Source organism: Notolabrus celidotus, chromosome 16, assembly GCF_009762535.1.
Source record: "Notolabrus celidotus isolate fNotCel1 chromosome 16, fNotCel1.pri, whole genome shotgun sequence".
In the NCBI taxonomy this organism is placed as follows: Eukaryota; Metazoa; Chordata; class Actinopteri; order Labriformes; family Labridae; genus Notolabrus; species Notolabrus celidotus.
Window position 1 is genome coordinate 14,647,303 of NC_048287.1, and position 21,917 is coordinate 14,669,219.

The 21,917-nt window shown below is 40.3% G+C and overlaps 1 protein-coding gene across 1 annotated transcript; it reads right to left on the reverse strand.

Annotated features, from left to right (window-relative positions):
* Positions 1–55: 55 nt before the first annotated feature.
* Positions 56–21,702, reverse strand: zgc:85777 (uncharacterized protein LOC405871 homolog). Its single transcript, XM_034704143.1, has 9 exons — positions 21,476–21,702; positions 12,535–12,655; positions 6,725–6,854; positions 4,726–4,832; positions 4,155–4,322; positions 3,791–3,964; positions 3,120–3,281; positions 1,170–1,320; positions 56–494 (listed from the first exon to the last, which is right to left on the reverse strand). Exons 1-9 carry the CDS (start codon positions 21,674–21,676, stop codon positions 404–406), a joined length of 1,305 nt encoding a protein of 434 aa, XP_034560034.1. The 5' UTR covers positions 21,677–21,702; the 3' UTR covers positions 56–403.
* Positions 21,703–21,917: the final 215 nt, after the last annotated feature.

Genomic DNA, 21,917 nt, shown 5'->3' on the forward strand with positions numbered 1-21,917 from the left:
GAAATATTTAAACTGAACTGCTATGGGGTTTTGGGAATTAGTTGGACAAAAGAAGTCAGAACCTTTGCATGACAACTTTAATTTAGTACATTATTTACTGTCCTCAGCTGAAAAATAGGTTTAGATTTCAATGGACAAACATTGTTTGAATTAACTTGTTACAATTTACATTACATACAATTTGTCTTCAGCTATTCACATTTTTAAGATGATAAAGAAATTTTGTTTTCAGAGTATTAGTCTGGCCATGAATATAAGAGTTCAAACAATCAAAGGCAAAACGCAAAATATTATTTCCTATACGTATTAAACTGTTAAAACATTTCAGAACTGCACTTCAGGTGATCTGTGTATGGAAGCTGTTTTGTGAATAAATATCACATTATCAGCAGCGTTGATGACATCAATTCTTGGGGAGTGTGTCCATGTACTTGGAAATGATTCCCAGCATGACCTCATCAGCTCCACCACCAATTGACAATAACCTGGAATCTCTGTGAAAAGGACAAATATTATGAACTAGTGACTTTTAAATGCGACAATTATCAATTTTCATTAAATAACTAATTAATTTGATCAATTAGAACATCTTTTACATACAGAAAGCAACAGTGCATTTTGAACCCCTAGGTAATTAAGCTGCATTGTTTGCCCTGCCAGTAGATGTCAGCAAAGCATAAAATAGGGACCAACAGTGTCTAGATAAACTTCTATGCTGCCCAATTACACAGTGTATAAACATAAGAGACTGTAAGCCCAACACAAGAAACAAGAGACCTCGCCTAATAACATGTTTTCAAGAATTAATACTTGATTACATGCTTTGTTTTTGGGAAAACCATCAATCAATCTGACTTTCATTCTTAAGGAATCAGGCTTAAAGTATTTGTGCAGTATACTGACCACAAAGCTCCTGCCAACTTGTTGGTTGCTATTCACATCAAAATGTAATACCCTCACATAAGTGCACATAATTGCAGCTATAAAACAAAAGTTGTTGAGCAGCTTGGTGCAGCGACTGATATTGCTGGGTCACGATTTTGCTATCTTACATTTGGGTTCTCTTAGGGTGTGATAAAGTGCATACAGGGGGAAACCATGCTGCTATAACCTATGTGGTTCAAATAGTAATGCAGAACAAGAAACTTCAGTTCAGTCCCCAGTCTCACCTATAAAATCTGCTGACCAGCACGTCACTGGTGAAGCCCATTCCGCCCCAAAACTGCAGACAGCTGTCACTCAGCTCTCTTGCCAGGCGGCCTGCCTTCAGTTTGGCCATGGATGCCAGCTTGGTCACATCATTGCCTTTTATGAACAATGCTGCAGTGAAAAAAAGAATGCAAGAGTGAAAAATGGTAATTTGTATGAAAAGTAGTAAAAAAAAAACAACAACAAAAAAATAAATAAAAGTTCAGTTCCCTGTTTCCCCTGACTTGATTTTGTGTTTATTTCCCATTCAGTCCTTTAACCAGTGAAACCGATCAATGCCTCCATTGTAGATATCCTCCAGAGGAACATGTGTTGACTGCGTCATGTTCCTGTTTCAGCGTGTAAAGAACTTTGTCCATGTGTGTGTGTCTACCTGTGCCAAACACATGCTACAGCTTTGATCTGTTTCTGGGCGAGCAAATCAGGCTTGAACCAGTACAAACTAGATGATTTCATTTAGAGCTGCAAGTGCTGTAAACACAACAAGAAAAACCACAAAACCTTGGAGCTGCGCCCGACAGATGCTTCCACGTATTTATATGAAAACACTGCAGCATACAGGGTTCTGTCTTGGATGAGCTGGGTGTGTGCCAGTGTTTCAGGTGGCCAAGGCTGGGGGATCTGAAGTCATGCCAGTACACAGAAAAACAACTGATTTCGTTGGGCAGGTCTGCCATTATTCGTGAAGTTTGAACGTCTGGCCCTTTCTGTCTGCAGACTAATTTAGCAAGACAGTGTCCAATAGATTCATTGGATCACTTAATGTCATTTTAAAAGTTTGATTTTGTTTACAATCTTACAGGAAATACTGACCAACAAGAATCAACATTTACAAATAGAATAAAATGGAAAGACAGAAGGCTTCGTAGCAGAGCATGTGGAATATGACCTAAAGTACAAAATACCCTGTAAGAAGAATTTAACACCACCCAAAAGCTGGGGTGAAAATTGTTATTTGGAATTCTTCCTGTGTGGCTTGGAAATGTGGTAGGAAGCATTTTTGCTGCTAAAGCTCAGAATTAAAGTTTTGTCTTTGAAGCAAAGCAACCTTTGTTCTCTGATAGGTTAAAGCTACCACATTACCCCTCTACCTTTTAAACCAACCTGCATCATACATGAGCAGAGTTACCGCTCAAGGCCTGTTTGGCATTCACATCATTCTTGCAGAGCTGAGTCAACTGTGGCTTTTGTTACTGAGGCCTCAGTCTTATCTCTGGAATAAAGTTTCACAAGGCGGCTGTATGAATGAAACAGCTGTAACTTTCCTATTCCAGATTTTGTGACCTGAAAAGATGATGCACGAGACTTGAAGTGTCAACGAGGATGTAAGTTAATGTTCAACTCAACTCAAACTGGTGATAATAACAGGACAGCAGTAAGCCACCTTGGCTGTTGTGTTTATTTACCTACCCCAAAGTAACCTGAAGTGTCCGTTTGTTGAGAGCTCAGGACATAAATGTGCTAAAGGGTAAAAGTATGAGGGTTTTTTTTTTTATGGGTGCTGTGTTTTGAAATGTTTCAGTTACAGAGGCAGCTGCAGACTGATGTCGCCAAAGACAGCACATCTTTTATTATTTCCTAGTAGAAAAGCAGCACTATGTAGCTATATAATCATGATATCGTTTATTTCCGCACATTATGAACACATTCTAAATCTTTAAATGTGCTGTACCTTCTTCTGTTCTGTGCTCTGCCCCCCCCCCCCCCCCCCCCCCCCCCCCCCACCCACCCCCCCCTTTTCCAATCACAGCCCTGATAAATGCTCTGATTACATTTTGGAGTATTTTGCAGCATCCTGAGGAAAACAGGTTTATCTCTGAGAAGAGAATAACTCTAGGAAAAGATGGATGTTGCAAGCAGTTGAGATTGTGCAAACCATTTTGTCACCCCTACCTCAACGGTAAACCCACCTGTGGAACGGTGGAGGAGGGAGCGCAGCAGCTCGACTTCCGTCTGCAGCTCTGCCAACCTGAAGTGAACCGTCTGGTGGTAGAGAACTGGCTGCTTGAAGATCTTCCTCTGCCGTGTGTACTGGATAGTCTCCTGGATGATGATGTCCATTGTAGTTACAACTGGAGGCGTAGAGAGAGAGAGAGTGAGATAGATGATGACCCTGCTGCAACTGCTTCCATCTGTAGTTATAGTTTTGAGCTCAGGATTATGTAAGCGGTCACCTTTTCTTTCTTCTTAATGGCAGTAAGAGCTGTATGCACATTTTTCAGCTTGCCGTTTGTGCTTCTGATTCATGATATGGTGCATAAAAGTTCACCGGTTCAGGCAGACTATTGCATCAGTGTCAGATTCAGTAAATACATGAACAGTTACATTCCTCCTACATAGTCTTACTTAAATCTGTCACAAGAAAACATCATCAGGGGCTTTTTACTCAAACTGAAAAGCAAACAGTCACTTTAGAGAAGATTAATGGCTTGAATATATGACCTGAACTCCCTAATTTTTGGAAACGGAAATGTTTTCATGAACCGTCCAATTCTTAGCCAGCTCTTTAAGAACAGGAGGAACTTTATTAAAATACGTGGGGGAGTGGGAAAGATCTGAACTGAAAGATAAGCTCACTCACTATTGGCCACAGCCCAGAGCCTCTCTTCCTGGAACTGAAGCATCTGATAGGTGAAGCCCATGCCTTCCTGGCCGATGATGTTCTTGCAGGGAACGCGGACGTCATCGAAGTACACTTGGGCTGTGTCTGATGACCACATACCCAGTTTATCAATTGTGCGGGCAATGTGTATTCCTGAGAGAAACCAAAACTAATGTCATTGTGCATCTTGGCAAAGGCACACTACTAATAATAGAGGCAAGAAGAGAGGTTACAGGATGATGGAAAAAAGCACAATCTTAAATTTGAGGTCCTCTTTTAGATCTCCAAGAAACACCTTTGCTTTGCTAAGTTAGGCCATGCTATTTCAATGATGGACTTGTACCGGGCAGGTTCATGGGCATACAGATGAGAGATTTGTTCCTGTGTGGAGGTCCATCACTGGTGTTGGCTAGGAGACACATCCAGTCAGCCTGGGTACCATTGGTGGTCCACATCTTTCCCCCGTTGATCACATATTCGTCGCCTTTCTTGACAGCCTTGGTCACAATACCTGAATCAATGTGTGGAGGAGTGTGGAAATGGAAATGGAGAGAGAGAGAGAGAGAGAGAGAGAGAGAGAGAGAGAGAGAGAGAGAGAGAGAGAGAGAGAGAGAGAGAGAGAGAGAGAGAATGAGATTAGGAAGGTAGATGTGAGGACAAAGGGTTAAATAAAGGTTCTGCAGTTGAATATCAAAAATATACAGTTAAATTACACACTTGATATAAATTTGGGCTACACAAATGCATGCCATCCTGTCTGAGAGAGTATCCGTGTCATATTTAGAGTAACACCGATATATTCCTGGCACCTCAATCCTATTCACAGCTTTCATCAATCTAATATGGTCCTTCAGGAGCTAAAAACAAAATGATATGATAATATATGACAAGAAGATGAAGGAGGAGATACACACTTGAGACATCAGAGCCGGCTCCGACTTCACTCACACCAAGGCATGCCACTTTGTCTCCCATGATGGAGGGCAGGAGGAACTCTTCCTTTAGCTCAGATGAGCCAAACCTGCACACATAGATGCACATACAAAGAAATGAAAGCACGTTAGTAACTATTAACAAAGAGCCGGCTCCAAAACTTTGTCTGTGTGGATCTCTTTCATTGTATGGGTGACCGTAGGAAGACAGAGCAGTGTTTCTGTGCTTTAAAACAACACTGCTATGATTCAGGCAATAACAGTTGAAGCGGGGCACTCTTACCCCGATGCTCCCATGGTATTCCCCTCAATTTCTTTTTCTGTTGTTTTTTTTTTGATGCTGTCTTAGTACTGAGAACTTGTTGCAGGCTAGAGTAGATCCCATAATTAAGCTCTGGAGATTACAACTGTCTATTTCACTGAAGTCTGTCTCTTGTCACCAGCAGCTGTTTCAAAGTAGGAAGATATCACACGACCAGTCAAGGCCCTACATGGGTGAGACGAACGATCACCAACTGTACGAAGACAAACAGCCTTCAGGGAAGCTTGTTTAAAGGGATAGTTCTTTTTTGAACTGCATTTGTATGAGGTTCTTGTCAATGGTAAGTCTATTACCCACAGGAGATGTTCGTCTGCTCGGCCCCTTTGTTGAGAAACTGTGAGAAAAAGTAGCACAAAAACTAGGCTATCAACAGCTGCAGACAGGCTTCAATTTACAGCGTAATTTAGCTTGTTTGAGCATTTCAGTATGGATGAGACTTGTTAATGAAAAAGTATTTCACAATGATCCAACACTAAGATAGTGCAGAATAACATCTGAAGCAGCCAGCAGCACATAACTTTTAAAACAGTGGCATGATGAAGTTCATACTAACGAGACATCGCCCCTCAATCAGTGCATGAACAGGAGGGACATGCTGAAGGACCCTTCTCTCTCTCTCTGATCACCTGCAGCATAGCATGTGTGAGGGACTGCAGGTTATCAGACACAAGTGGCAGGGAGTGATTAGAGACTTTCTAAATCAGCTTCTCATAATGCTATATTCACATATATATACATATATATATATTTGGAGATATAACAATGCAAAGCTAATAAAATGTCGACATGACTACATAATATTTTACTTAAAGGGATATTTCAGTTTTTTTGAAGTGGGGTCGTATGAGTAACAGTACATTAGTGCTCCTTTTAGCCACAATGCGTGCCGGTGAGCTCTTCCCATTTAATGAGAAAATTCCCAGAGGACCGGCCAGTAAGCTAGGCTATTTTCTCTGCGGACGGGACTGCTATGTTTGTAAAAGCGTCTTGGGATAACGTTTGTTGTGATTTGGCGCTATACAAATAAAGATTGATTGATTGATAATGTCCATAATTACTGTACAGATATGTATCTACTTAGAGTAATTTTATCAGTATGAATTGTGTTCTGTCTATTGATTAAGTGAAATCATGTCTGACTAATAAAGACATCAGAGAGACATCAGAGCTGAACTACAGGATGGAGCAAGTGTCAGAAAATGTAAGTGACTGTAACAGGTGTGGATATGGTTCTGTTTTTAAAGTTCAGACATCAAACCCATCACACTCATCTGCAGGCCTCACATGACAACAGTGCTTGCCAGGAGGAGCAACAGGAGTCACTTTTTATCACCTCAAAATGAAACACATGCCTGTAGGATGATTGTTGAAAATGTGCTCCAGCTCTGACACAAGTGGCTTTAGAGGTTGTGTGAAAAGGAAAAAATAACACAAAGCAGACACTGCTGCCTGAGTCACCCACTAGTTGTTGTCCTCCTGACTGGAAGAGGCAGCATAAGAGGGGGATTCATGCCACAGGCTAAATGTACATTTACATAAAGATGTTTCATGGATACAAACTGTTTGGGGTGAGTAGCTGCAAACTTTCCGTATGAGACAAATACCAGCATATTTTTCTGACTCTCAAATACTGCTCATGCTCTTTTTGTGTCATGTTACCTGGCCAATGCAGGTGTAGCCATGTCAGTCTGGACACCGATCGCCATGGGGACACCTCCACAACGGATGTTTCCCAACTCCTCTGACACGGCGACGCTGTAGCTGAAGTCCAAACCTAGGCCTCCATACTCTGCACAGGACAAAACACACACTCCATCAACTACTGATAACAAAGAGTGGGTTTATTGTTTATAGGTAGTCTTATATAAAATATTTGATAACACATGTGGACCTTTGGGGCCAAGATGAAAGAGGGGGAAACAAAGGAAGAGCAATGCTACTTTAGCTACATATTCCCCATCACAACATGTCACCTCAAACTGTCCTCACTCTCACCTTTCCTGTTTCCTGTTATCTCAGATATATACAGTCCATGCCTAGTGTGTCTATTCACACACACACACACACACACACACACACACACACACACACACACACACACACACACACACACACACACACACACACACACACACACACACACACACACACACACACACACACACACACACACACACACACTAGTTTCTGTACCTAATTATCTGAGCTGATCTGTTGTTACTGGAGCATGCACTCTAATTAATTACAGGATGTTGTCATTAATTGTGCTATCTGTAATTACATGTAAAAAGCACTGCAGAGAGAGCAGCAGTACGCTGCAGATAAGGGTCACTGTCATCTCAGTGTCATCTGATCCTCTCTGCCTAGCATATCAAACTTGATTTTGATCTCTTAAACAACCCATTGAATAAAAAAAAGTCAAAATGGATGTCTACTTCCTGGATTCTTGAAGTGGAGACATTTGCAAAGACCCAGGGTCCTTAATGGAGTTGAAGAGCGGATTACAAACCATGTTTAAAACACCACTTTCTGACAGTTATCCTCATTACATTTCCTGTCTTTTGCCTTTCATCATCAGTTGCAGCGTCTCCTTAGGAATATAGAGCTTGCTTTTTATACTAATATACTTAATGCTAAAGGACAATTTTCTGTACACTGCCTGTGAAATAAGATAGCTAATGCACTTGCTTTTAGAAGTAATCTCTCTCAAGTTGTTTGGGGTAAATATACACACACCTGATCCTTTCAAAATAAAATGCCTGAAAATGAAACATTTTTCTGCTTTGCATCTTTCATCTAAAAGTCATCCCTTCACTAAATCTTATCCTTTCTTACCTCCAGGTTTGCAAAAATACACATTTTAAAGTACAAATATGTACAAATAACTGAAATCACATCAATATCGGCCATTAATAGGTTATGCCACAAAAGAGTAAGACTGACTTATAAGGTTGTGGCCCAAAGATAGATCCTAGCATTGACTAATCATACATGTATTTATCAAATGAAGGCCAGCAAATGCTGGAGAAGAGGATTAATATCACCTGTCAAACTAGTTATGGAATAATGGAAAGCGCGGCCCGTCAAAGACGGTGGATAAAAGCAAGAGAGCAACATAAATTGGGACAAAGTACGTTGGAGATATAGCGGGACAAGAAAACAAGGGAGCAGGGGAGCTGAAAATGAGAGGAAACAGGTGCAGCTGTGTACCGATAAGTCTCTGAACGCTGGGAACCCTGCGGTGGATAATGTGGACGAGGGGAAGCACTGAGGTTTATCCCACTCTTGGCAAAACAGCAGGCTGTCTGGTTGAACAAGCAAGCAGGAGAAAAACAAACAAAACTCTGTCACAAGTGTCATTCTATGCACATATGGTTCCTCTGAACAGCAGATGTTCCAGGGTGTTGGTTCTCATCGGGTGGAGCTCCATATGAAACACATATTGAAGAGAATTGAAAGGTGCAGAACAAGCACTGCCTAAGCTCGAAAAAGCAACAACACTCTGTTCTATCCACTTTCTGTACTGAAGATGCAAAACCAGGAGTGACCTAATGCTAAAACTATGAAAACATGAGAGACTGCGCAAATGTTTCAAGTTAGTTTCCATGTCGACAATCTAATAATTACTACAACAAACGGACCAAACTGCTTAGTCAACTTTTTAATGCATGCATCACCGCTTTCAGTTCAGATCTTTCCCTCTCCCCCACAGCATGACGTTCTATACAATTTGATAGTGTTTAACATGTTTTTGATTTAAACGGCATTGCTAACGTAGAAATGCTGAGACAGAATGCAGCTTTGACACAAACGTTTCTCCAAAGGTTAGTCATTCAGACCTTATTTTCAAAAATATTCAGTTTAATGGGAAACTGTGCAGGCTGCCAGGCAGGAGACAGACCATTGCCATGGTGTGAAGAGCAGCTATTTCTCTATGAGAGCAGAGGAAATCAGGCAGGGAGCCAAGGGTCATCTCTGTCTTCTCCCTGAACGTGGCTGCCTTTGCAAAAACTTCCTGTTCTCATGTTTTGAAAGTTAATAAAGCCTTTCCTTGAAGGTGGAGAGAGGGTGGAAAATCTGAGTGCAGCTCTTTCTTGTCAGAGGATTAAATGAAGGGATATGCAGAATGTCTTCAAGAGATGTCAACAGGACAAGTATCAACTTTGGTCTGGGACATACCGCTGATGGAGGTTATAACCTGGCATAAATCTGTCCGAACCACCCACCAGTGAGTCCTTTCTCTTCCTGGATTTTAGGTCATTGATGCCAATGGAGAGCCATTGCATAGAAACAGGACAAACAAATAGGCCTGAATATGGAGAAAGGGAATCTGCAGGAGATATGGAACACAAAACATTCTTATTTTTGCAGTGTTTTTCTATGTTTTCTTTTGTTTGGATGCTCAGGTTTGTTTCTGATAAAGGGCAATGTCCTCTCTCATTCCACCTGATGAATCATTTGTTCAGAGTACAGACCCCTAAATCCCTATTCCCATCTCTGTAATCCGAGCCTCTAAATCAATTAACCCAGTGCAAAGTACTCTGAGCGTCTACTTCATTAGTCAGCACTGCAGCTCAAACTGCAGGGACTTCTGAAAACATATATATATATATATATATATATATATAGATCATCATTGGAACTTTATTTATTCCTGATATATGGCAGCTATTAAGCCAAAACAAAAAACATTAAAAAAAAAAAACTATACAAGAAGTAGAAACAGTCTTTTTAATTTAGGACCAATCATTTTTATTTAACACTTTTGATAGTTTTTTGGAGATGGGGTTGTTTTTGAAGTTTTGGAAACTAGCATCAACGGCTAAGGGCCTGTTTCCACTGACAGTTTTTTAAATTGTAAGCCCTTTTAGTGCTCAACGTGTTAAGAGCAAAAACACCTTTCATCAGCTGATTTTCTTACTGTGTTTAATTTTGGAACATTGCTGCGCTTGTCAATGTCACTTCTACCTCAGCAACCACTCAAAATCTTGAATAAGTAGGACTTCCAATATCAACTTCATAACCAGCTATGGCAACTATCGCCGCACAGTTTATCTCATGCACCCAACACTTGTTTTTAAGAAGATACAATTTCAAGGTCTAGAGCTGCTGCTAATGTCAGTGTGAAAGCAGTGAACACAATTGTGTCATCTGATTGTGTGTTTGAGTCACAGTGAACTACTTAGTTTAAAATGGGAACATAAATAATTAATTAAATCTTGCAAGAATGTGAGCTTCAATGAAGGAAGGAGCATTTCTGTTTTGTTAATTATGTTTTAATAATTTGGTTTACCGTTTATATACTTAACTTCCCACCACAAATATTCACCAGAATGCAGGAAATAAAGTGTTATATGCCCCTAATTTCCTGGGGGAGGACACCAGTACCTCCTCTAACTACTTCTGCCTAATTATGTTCAAATGAACCCACAACTATGGGTATCAGGGGTCCAAAACACCACTCCAGTTCCGTAACCTGTGGGCTTCTTTCTGCCATGTTTTAATTAAAAAATGTTAGCCCTTATCCGTAAGACTGGAACCAGCTCTGCAACAACCCTTTGGTTACGGAATGCTGAGCAGAGAAGGAAAACTGAGGAGCTTAAAAAATAGTGGACAAAATGCTGCTCGAAGCAGATCTTCATAAATCACAACTTTCTGTGTGCTGGTGCCCGGTGGCATACAGCAGGTGCCCTTTTTACATTTTTCGCCCTTGTCCCTCAAAGAGTTTGGGTACGCCCCTGGACTAGAAACCTACCACCTAATACAGAATGTCTTTGCTGCTCCTCCTCTCTAATCCTGTCAACTCATGCTTAAGTCTGGTGTGCTCAGCACTTTTTAATCCCCTCCCCCTTCCTCTGCTTTGACCTACAGACCTAATACAGACTCTTCTGAAAACTGTTCAGTGTCTAATGCTGTCACTGTTTTTTTTTTCAGCATAAAATATTAGAACAGCAACTACAGCTGTTTTAACCAGCAGGGGTATGAAGGAAAGTCAAAAGACAAAGGAAAAATAGGGTATTCTTCAAGATATAATGTATCCCTTGCTGTGTAAATAACTGAAAATGTGATCACTGCTGGCTGGTTGTCTACAAACTTCCTGCAAACCTCCTCATGTATCCCACTGAATGACACACTATAACCACAACTATTTAATTCTCCTTAGCTATACAGCACTGTATCCACCCCCTCCTCCTAACCTAGAAGTGACACAGCTGGGTACACATCTGGAAATTGGATACAATGCAGCAGACAGCTGTTGTGGGATGTTGCTTTAACACCAGCACCCATCATCGCAGTGGGAACATTTTTAAACAAGACCAAATATAATATATGGGTGTCAGACAAAAGGAAAAGAAAAATGAATGGAAACTGAACTCGGCTGTAAAGAAGACAAGCCAAATGCTCCTGTAAGCGGTGAGGGTCAAACTAAACACACGGTGAAAGATTCTTTGGTTTCTGGTTTAATGTAAGAGATATTTTAAACCAGGTTTCCCTTAATTTAGGCAAATTCTGACCATTACTTCTGTTATTTTTCTGTGGGACTGTTATTTATGTGTGCTCTTGGATTAAAAAAATATATCCCTAAAGGCAATATTTATGTTGTGCCACTGCCTTTTCCATTCCCAGATATGTCACAGATTTATCATGAGATTTCTGCAATGGCAACAGAAACAGCACGTCCCAAAACCGATATATCTTGCAGACCGAGCATAGGTGATTAATGAGTCGTCACAGTTATATGGATTACCTTCTTTAAATCCAAAGGATAAAATAGACCAAAGTCTCTGCTGGAGCAAAAGCCCTCAAACACTCCTTGATCTCTGTATGTGTAATGGAACCACATTCTGCAAGCACAAACCAAACATATTTGGGGTTTTCCGTATCTTATTCTTTTTACTTCTTCATTTTAATTCACACATGTCCCACACAGCTGGAGATTTTCTGTGTCAGATGTGCACTCACAACTCAAAACACTCCACTTGGTTTAGGTGGGTTAGAGTGTGTGAGAGGAGAAGTCCTCTGTAATGGTTACAGTTTCTAGGATAATATCACTTCAACATGTTATGTTAAACATGTTAAAGTTATTTCCACACAGAACACCAAAAGCAGAAAACAAAACATAGACAGCTCAGCTAAGCAATAGAGTATAAAGCAGTGAAACTGATCCCCCCAGCTGGCCACTCACTCACAGTGATACTTCCAGTCTAATACCAGCTGGGCTTACATGACTGCTAACACGGATTTAGCAAATTATTTACTACGGGACTTGCTGCAAACTGCTGAACTTAAAAAACATCAACTTCAATCCCTAGGAGCTTTTAATGCCATGCTTAACAAGCACAGAAAGGGTGAACTTGATTGAAGCAATAGATAGTTAGGTGTTTATCACCAAGCTTCTGCAGCAGCCTTATTTACAATTATGAATGTGAATGTTGTACATGTGTTGGTTTGTACTTGTTGACTCTTACCGACTGGTTTATTGACTCCAAGAAAACCGGCATTTCCTAGGATCTTGAAAACTTTATGGGCAGGAAACTTCCCTTCTGCTTCCCACTGATCCACATGGGGGTTGATTTCCTGATCGATGATCTAAACACACAGGACACAGCACACACACACACACACACACACACACACACACACACACACACACACACACACACACACACACACAGGACACAAGACACACACAGGACACAGGACACAGCACACAGGACACAGGACACAGCACACACACACACACACACACACACAGCAGGAGACATATACATGTTAATTTTTGTACTCAATGAGCATGACATCATTGTTTTTAAGCCTGAAATGTAATGTGTTTGCAGGTTTCTGCAGCCTTCACTGTTTTCACCTCAATTGGGTCCTGCCCCCTGTCTCATAACTAACACCAGAAGAACATACATTATGATGAGTCTAAATAGAACACATTGTGATTATTATACCCATATGGGTTTCCTGCAGTGTGTTGCACATCCCTGCTTAAGTCTATGTAATCTATCTGTAGCAGACAGCCAGATAAGGTATTACATATCAATGAATAGAAAGCAGGCTGGGAAATGTTACACACTGTGCATATACAACAATGACAAAGACGAATACACTGACAGTATGTGTGGCATGTTATTTCCTATATGTGCTCGTTATCAGTCCACTGCTGATAACCAGGACTTGGCTCAGGATGTACAATATGACAAGCCCTATGCTCATGAAAAATAGGATAACTGCCACACAGTTGAATGTTCCTTCTCTCTGTCAATTTAGAGAGAGAAACCAGATACTGATGTTGCTGCAAAAAAGGTCCAAATTCTAATGAGTGGATTTTTCATACACAGCTTCAGACTGCCAGCAAATAAGATCATCACACCAGTTTCAAGTTGGGCAGAGGGATTGCATTCTTTGAGGAAAACCTGCGGTGTGTCATGGGTTCATGAACATAAGCTGTTGATTCTTACATACTAGTTGTAATCTCACAGTTCCCCAGTCTTTCTGCTGTTCAGCATGTTGCAGACATTACCTGTGTATTCAACACATGAACCCATATGAAGCCAAAGTATTTCGGAATAGCACTATTGTTGTTCAAGAACTTTCTTACACATGCTTTTCACTTTTTCTTTTACTTCCTCAAGCCTGATTTATACTTGTGCTTCGAAATCGATGGCGTAGCCTATGCCGGAGGTACCGTAGCTCCCGTACCTACACAGAGGTCTACGCATGTAGCTGACGCGCACCTCCTCCAAAATGTAACCACGCATTGAATCAACGCAGACAGCAAGCCCCCTGTTTGGTCTGCTCGGGAGCATTGTATTTCCAGCATTTCCGGCACTTCCGGGATCCCGGACATCGGCCGCACGACGGCCGTGTATTTCATCTCCTCTCTATTCTTCATGTAATCAGGTCTGCATGATAAACAGCAACATGTATCAGCTGTAGATTAACATAACACGCTCTGAATTGCTGTGAAAAAGTAAACAGAGTTCGTAGCGGGCATGGAAACAGGTGACCGGACTATCAGAGAGACCACTCTGCCTTCAAGCGTTTCGGCGGAGAATTGCTGCGCGACACGGACACATCGACGCACAAGTATGTGGTGCTCATGTCCGCGTCAGCCCCTGCTGCATAGGGGAGACACAGAAGTATAAATCAGCTTTCATCCTTCATGCAGATCTTGCAGTTGCCATCAAAATGTCACCTACAAGTGTGGCTTCAGGCCAACTGGGGCTCCATGTGATTGTCTCAATGTAATGGCATGTTTCCAGGGCACCATGTGATAGGTCAAATGTTTGTGCTTATGTTGACGCACAGCTCATGTGGAATAAATGGTTCCTCTTATGTATTGCAACTGAGGAAGTCATAAGTAATTTCTTTATTATGCAAGCTCATATCGCTGTAACTGTTTCTGAGTCATGACATTGATTAAGATTTTAAAAAAAGTGTCCTCAGACTATAATGATGTAACAGTGAGGTTGACCTTTACCTATACACTCTGGTATTCTTATCAGATTGTCCTTGAATCCAAGTGGATATTTGTGCCAAATTTGAAGAAATTCCCTCTCTGTGATTACGACATTTGGACTTCCAGAGAACGGAAAAATGGACAGAGGAACCCAAAAACAAATTTTCTCCAGTCTGGGCTTCACTCCCGATTTGTGTTATTTTAGAGCGCAAGTACAAGACGATAACAGAATTCAGTGGTAGTGTTGGTACCGCATAATATTATACAGCAGTTGTCCAACTCAACTTAAAGTGCAAATTACACCAAGGGTTTGGGGATTTGGGGTTTATGAGGGATGAGACTGATAATTCAGATTTAAGCTGTTGGGTAGCAAATAATTTGCTGATACTTCGGGTCTTTGCATGCAACCATTCAGATGCCATTTTTTAATGCTTTCTGTGTGTCCTCCAGCATTTTATTCTTGGCAGGGAATAAAAATCCTCCTAAGTATTATTCAAAACAGCATGCTAAAATAAAACTTGGTCCTGAAACCTATATTAAAGACATTCTCTCTGGGTTAGCAGCCGATCCTTTTATGCAGCCACAAAGCCACAGATACACAACTGCTGAAAAATGAAGGATGACTTTATTATATGCTTTCACAGTGGAACCAAACCAATGCTATGGCTAAGAATTATCCTCCACGATGCATTCAAAGACATTAACTGGTCGATTCTGGGCCTTATTTGAATAACTAACTTGGCAAATACATTTCTGAATGTATCAGCTTTGCGTTTGTTTGTATCAGAATTGAATGAAATGGCTCTATAAGGGCAGAACAAATAGATTCTGGTACTACAAACACTGAATACTTCTCAACAGTATAACCAGCATTTACATTCTCTCTTGTAACAAAGCTCAAGCTTCATATTGTTGTACCAGTTTGTATCACCAGTGTCTGGTTTTGTGAGTCATGACCTAAATGTCTGCAGGCAGTAAAGTTGGGTTGTTGCTTGGCTTTGAAATAGACTTTGGAGTGGGTGAACTTTGGTTCCGTGACTCATTTCAAGCACCTGGAAGTGGTCCACAGCTGGAGAAGCACTTATGAATGAACAATCTATTGAAACGTGCTATTTTTGTGGGAACTGAAGCTCCTCCACACAGAATTGGATGTGGATCTAAAGTGAGGGTTACAGTACAATGTGGTATTTTGTTTTTGACAAAGTCCACCTCCCAGGCAGGCATTGTTAACAGAAGTGTTTGTTTGCAACTTTTTCTACACCATTTGTGTGATGTCTATGCCTTTGAAAACAGATGAAGAAACAGTTCTGTGACTTTCCCTGGCTGATTTTTTGATGGATGTTTTTCAAATTAAAATGTCATCCAAAAACTGGCCATGGAGATTGTACTATGAACAACTATGGTTGGTCTGTTTTAGACTTCCTTATCTGGAAAGCATATTATTTTTTAAGGGCCTTGGCTACAATGAACTCATGATTATCTATCTCGTAACTGTGTTCCTCTTCTCAACACAATGGGCTCTAAATGGTGGGAAAAGCTAATTAAAATAAAACTATTAAAACAGAAGAGTTATTTATTGAAAATAGGAAACATTAAATCAAAGCCTCCAGGAAAGAAAGGAATTAAATGAGCCATGTTCAATAATGTGCATTGTAAATAACAAACCCTACTGGATTATAGTTTCGTTTAGCTTTGGTTGAATATCTGCTTCAGAGTGAAAGCACAAGCAGCACTGTTTTGGAGAGGGCCAGTGTTTTACCGTTGGAGCTGAAAAAACAAAGTACTTCAGAAGAATTCACAGGATTGCGAAAAAGTGTTGAACACCCATTTTATCCTTCCAAAACACACAAACCCAAAGCAAATAACCGTTTTACAAGCCAATAAAAACACACTGGTGGAGAGATATCTGAATACACAGCAGACAGAGGACATGGACACCATGATTTTAGCATTCAATACAGAAAAAAAAGACACTACTTTCAACATATGAGGGACATAGTTGGATCTGAATCTGCTTGATGACATTAAAGCAAACTTAATAACAGACAGCAGAGAAAGGTTCCCGTTCACCTGCATTACACTCATCCCTGTTCGAGGTTCAGATCCTGAGGAGGGAAAGGGAGGGACGACACTGCTGGAAAAGGAAGCAGATCGGTCATTGGGGAGTGATTCTACATGTCTTCACTGAGGTTATTGTGGACTATTTGTGTTGCATACCAGAACCATTTCACATCAGCAAACTGTCAAGTAGTAAGACAGGGTCAGGAACATCATATTTCAGGTCTTACAAAATGTTCAGACTGAAGTTTCTGTGCTTTTCACCTGGCACTCAGGATAATGGGCTTCTCCGTCCAAAATAAATGGTGGTGTTGTACTCGGTTTACCTCTCTGTGTCTAACGTTTTGGCTGGTAATCACAAGGTCAACAAAGACATGATAATGGTTTTGTTACTGAAGGGTTAATCAGCAGTATTGCATGATATTGAGCTGGATATAAATTTGATACATATATCAAGAGATCTAGAAATGTTACAAATTTACAGCAGGGTGATTCTGATAATTAACTAGGTTGGCAACAGAGACCGAGCACACACTAAAACACATACCTTGGCTGTGATTATTTATCAGCCATTATCGAAAAACGGTACAAAAACAAATGTCTAATTTTAAATCTGTCTCATTGCATGAGACAGGAATGATTCTTGTTCTTCTAAATCTTTCTTCACACCTACATACAATTTCCCTGGAAAGGTTGTCTCAGGAGGCAGGATATTACGTGAGAAAGACACTGGAGTAGTGTAATGTTTAAAAGATATCCAAGAAGGTGGGCGAAGCAGCGTCTGACACTATGATGACGTTTATTTCTTTATTTTTTTTACCTTTATCTGTCCTACATGTAAACTGATGTATTCACAGTATCAACAAACAAGTAGAAAAGAACATGTTGGTGAGCAGAAAAGGGTATGAAGCAGCTTCATTACGAGCACAAAGATACAGCCTTTGAGCACACTGGTCGCTCACAGGCAGCATGGTATTAACGTCTTAATCCCTCCACTCAGTCGTAGTGAATTTTCCAGACTTCTTCATCATCTCACCTGACTTCTTGTGAAAATATTACAAGCAGGCAATCAAGAAAAAGTCCCGGTAAAGTCAGGGTGAAAAATGGGGTCGCATGTAATAACGCATGCAGCTCTGTCTGAAAATTGTTAGAATTTTCATGTTTAAAAATGGTTTTAAAATGCCTGACAGTTGTTGTTCAACTATATGCGCTAGCTGACGAGGAGACAAGCCTGGGTTATGCTTAAGAATCGCATCTGAGAAAGAAGAAACTGTAGCGTTACTGACCAGATTGAAAATACGTTAAGCTGTGTGTACTTTTGTGATCAATGGAAGCAGCCGTTACACTCTTTTTCGCCCTCTAGGCTTCCGCTCTGGTCATGTGACGGAAAACTATGAATTAAATAAATGCTCTGTTAAGTGTTTGCAGTATCAAAACTTTATTGCTCCGATGACAAAATTATACCAAAGCAGTATGGTCTCACTTGAAGCAACATGGCAACAAAACCATTAGTCAGTTACAGGCAAAATCACCAAAGCATATTTAAAAGCTGAGACTCAAAATCACGTTGTCATGATACACTGTACTGTGATGTGGATCATTTGTCTCAGATTTAATTTTGATCAAAAGCTGTGGCAAAAACTGCATGAAAAGTAGTTGGCACCACCAGGAGAAAAGTAATCCTGAAAATTAACTGACACCGAAGTCGACAGAAACATTCTCCCGGCACTTTTAAGCAGATTTAGGATACTTTTTCTTTTTTAATCAAAAGCCTCTATTGAGTTAATTTTATTACAAATATTTCCCCAGGCCGGAAAATATGGAAAGCTAATCTGTTACTGGTAGGATGTAATGACTACTGACCAGCAGTGTTGCTCCTAAACCGCCTTACAATAGTGTTAGGGGAAATCCCAGTCTGAAACCATGGGAGATTGCACATGAGTGGAGGGTCCTTCCGTTAACACACACACCAGAGCCATGGACAGTTCATAGGTTTTTACATGTGGGAGTTTGTGGAAGTCTGACTAATTGAGTACCTCACATTGTGACACACACACACACACACACACACACACACACACACACACACACAATCAGCTATAATAAAAAAGTCTACCATGGTTCTACACCTTCTCCACCCAAACACAGAAAGTTTGTAGTGGAAACATTGTCACCGTGGACACCTGACCTTGAACAGTCACTAAAGGATTTCCTATAACCCCATTTGTGTATTACACACTATTCTACAGTGAATTCTTTTAATAAACAGAGCTGCCTCAAGTTCCCTTTCCTGCTCTCCCAACATATTGTTCTGCATTTCCTTTCCCCATTTTTATCCTTCCGATTATTCCCCCTGCTGCTTTATTTTCATCCTTGTGGCATCCTTTTCAAGGTTAAGTCACACGACAAACTCCTCACCATTTACCGTAACGACTCTGCTCCCGGCCTTAAATTAGGTCCTTGTTGATATTTTCAAAGCATCTGTCTCCAATGCCTGTCTAGTAACAAATATTCAAAGTGAGTCATGCTGAAAAGCAATGCTCGTTTAGATTTTTTACTGCCATTACAATGCCCTTAATATTTAGCTTTTCAAAGTTAAAAGCTGCACATGTCGAAAACCACATAGACGGTAGAAGAATGAAGAGAAGCAGGCTTAACTTTAGAAGCATTTAGGGGGGAAAGTACAGTACATTACTGGTGTTTTGTTGAGACAATGGGCCATGGGTCTTTTTGGTCATCTCATGTCTGTTAATCGGTCTTTGAAACATTGTAGTTTAAATAGCTAGATGCTACCATTTTTTTTTATATTATTGTTATTATTTTTTTCCCTACCTTGTTGGCATCTATTTCCTCATGTAATGTACACATTATCAAAAAATGTTTTAATATTCCATAGATTTGTATGTGAGCATACATTTATGTGTATACGTCTAATAATTCATTCATTAGCTTTTAATATTGTTATGATTATTATTACTATTATCATTATTATTACTATTATAGTTGTTATTATTATAGTTATGAGTATTATAATAATGGTAATTATTATTATAACTTTTTTTACTTATTTATTTTCTTTTCATTATTTAAGGATTATATTGTTTTATTGCTATTGTTATATGACACGGTTGATTACAAGTATTCAACACAACTGTCAAATTATGTCAAAAAGTTATAATAAACAAGTTCATAAAAAAATGTAAAAAAAAATATTAGATGCTCAACAAAATTCAAAAACCCCTAACATAAACATCCTAGTCCCAGGCGTTTTATTTGGATATAGCAATCAAACTAGTTTAATGCGTTCATATAACACAGCTATTCCAATTACTACTTATCTTTAGATCTGAATATTTCTTGGCAGTCTTTTTGGAAATCATGGATGCTGAAGAACAGGAGAGGGACCACCCGGCTTGTTATCGGTACAAAGTTGAAAAGCCAGCATCCCTGTGGGAAGGCACTAATAGGTTCTGGAGCAACATATGCTGCCATCCAAACAATGTCTTTTTCAAGCCCTTACATATTTCAGTAAGACAATGCCAAACCACATTCTGCATTTATTACCACAGCATGGGTCTGTAGTAGAAGAGTCCAGGTGCTAATCTGGCCTGCCTGCAGTCTTAACTTGGAATCGAAAAATGCGACAAAGGAGAACCTGAGCAGTCGAGCAACTAAAATCCTATATCAGGCAAAAACTGAACAACATTTCACTTTTCAAACTCTAGAAACGGATCTCTAGTTGCCAAACATAAAGAGTGTTGTTAAAAGAAGAAGTGATACGGCACACCGGAGCCAATCCCAGCTGTCATTGGGCAAGAGTTGGGGTTGTAATCAAATTGCATCAAGACCTGTCAATCCAATAGTAGTCTATGGCAGGGGTTCCTAAACTTTTCAGCTGGGACACCCAAATAGACCTAGACTTTAGACTTTAGACTTTTATTGTCCCCTTGGGGAAATTATTTTTCACAGCACCCTCTGTGTTTCCACAGACATAGACAAGGACATTCACGAAAAACATTCATTGCTCAACTCTACTAAACAAACTATCCACAAAGGCATCAACACTTAAACAGAGAAAGTGGTGTTATTCAGCGATGCCTGTTGTTCAGGGTCCCCATAACAGCGGGGATCAGGCTCTTGCCAAGGCAAGCCCTTCTACACCTCGGTACCCTGTACCTGCGTGTAGGTGCCAAAGACTTCCAACTCCACTGTCCTCTGAAGTCATCAAATGTTGCTTCATACTTCATTAAGTAATATAGGCTACTAATGACAAACACTGTAATTGAATTGCTATTTGTGTTGATGTTTTTACAACAATGGCTAAAATATGACAGTTTTGAATACTTAAAAAAACATTCTAGAAGACCTCTCGGGACCCCCTATTGGTGTCTTGTGACCCCCACTTTGGGAACCCTTGGTCCATGGACTATAACACAAAATGTTTAAACAAGTTGATGTAAAAACAGGGTCATGAGAACACACAAGCCAGAGGCTATGTGTCCTACAAACTAGAGAAGCAGAAAGAAACGAAGGCTTCTTCAGTCATTATTAGATTCAGACTGATATCCTGGCTCTCATATTCAGCAGTACAAGCGACCTCCCAATAATGTATACACTTTATATGAGGGTGAAGCTGTATCAGAGCATCAAAACAGTGCAATTGAGGCCAACTACATAACAAGCCAGCTTTATGACCTCTCACCTACTTCCATTATTTGGGAATCTATTGCTCCTCACGGTTACAATACTTCAAATAATACTGTTGCTTAGTGGAAAACACAAGGGTGTTGACATGCCACATTGTAACTCTCAAAACGAGGCGAATGATCCCTTTGTTTTGATGTTAACATCAAGCGTGCTAACGTTATGCTAGCATTCCTGCATACCTTTCTGAGGGAGTCCTTTAATGCAAAGTGCTCTTGTGTGTAGATTAAATGGTCAGGCGCTGTCTCTGGGGCACTGGATGAGTCGGGTTTGGATGACACCTTTTCGGACAACGACCGGACACCAATAAATGAGTTGGATTTGTACAAAAAGCGACTTCTGATTAGCAGGTTCAGACGCAGGGCTCCTCCGTGCAGCGCCATCTCTGTTTACAACTGCCTGAGTGCGCATGCGTGTAGTGTCACTCTCACTGTAAAGGACTTGCAGGTATAATATCCCAGGATAAAACTTTAACCTCTCGGAAGTCTAAATTAAGGAAATGTTTGCTTACAGTCGGGTTCATGTGGGGGCTGACCGTACAAAATTGATGACCCAGAGTTCGAAAATAGGCATCCAACATTTTCTGTATTTGAGTTGTTTAATCAATGACTTAGTTCCCAAACT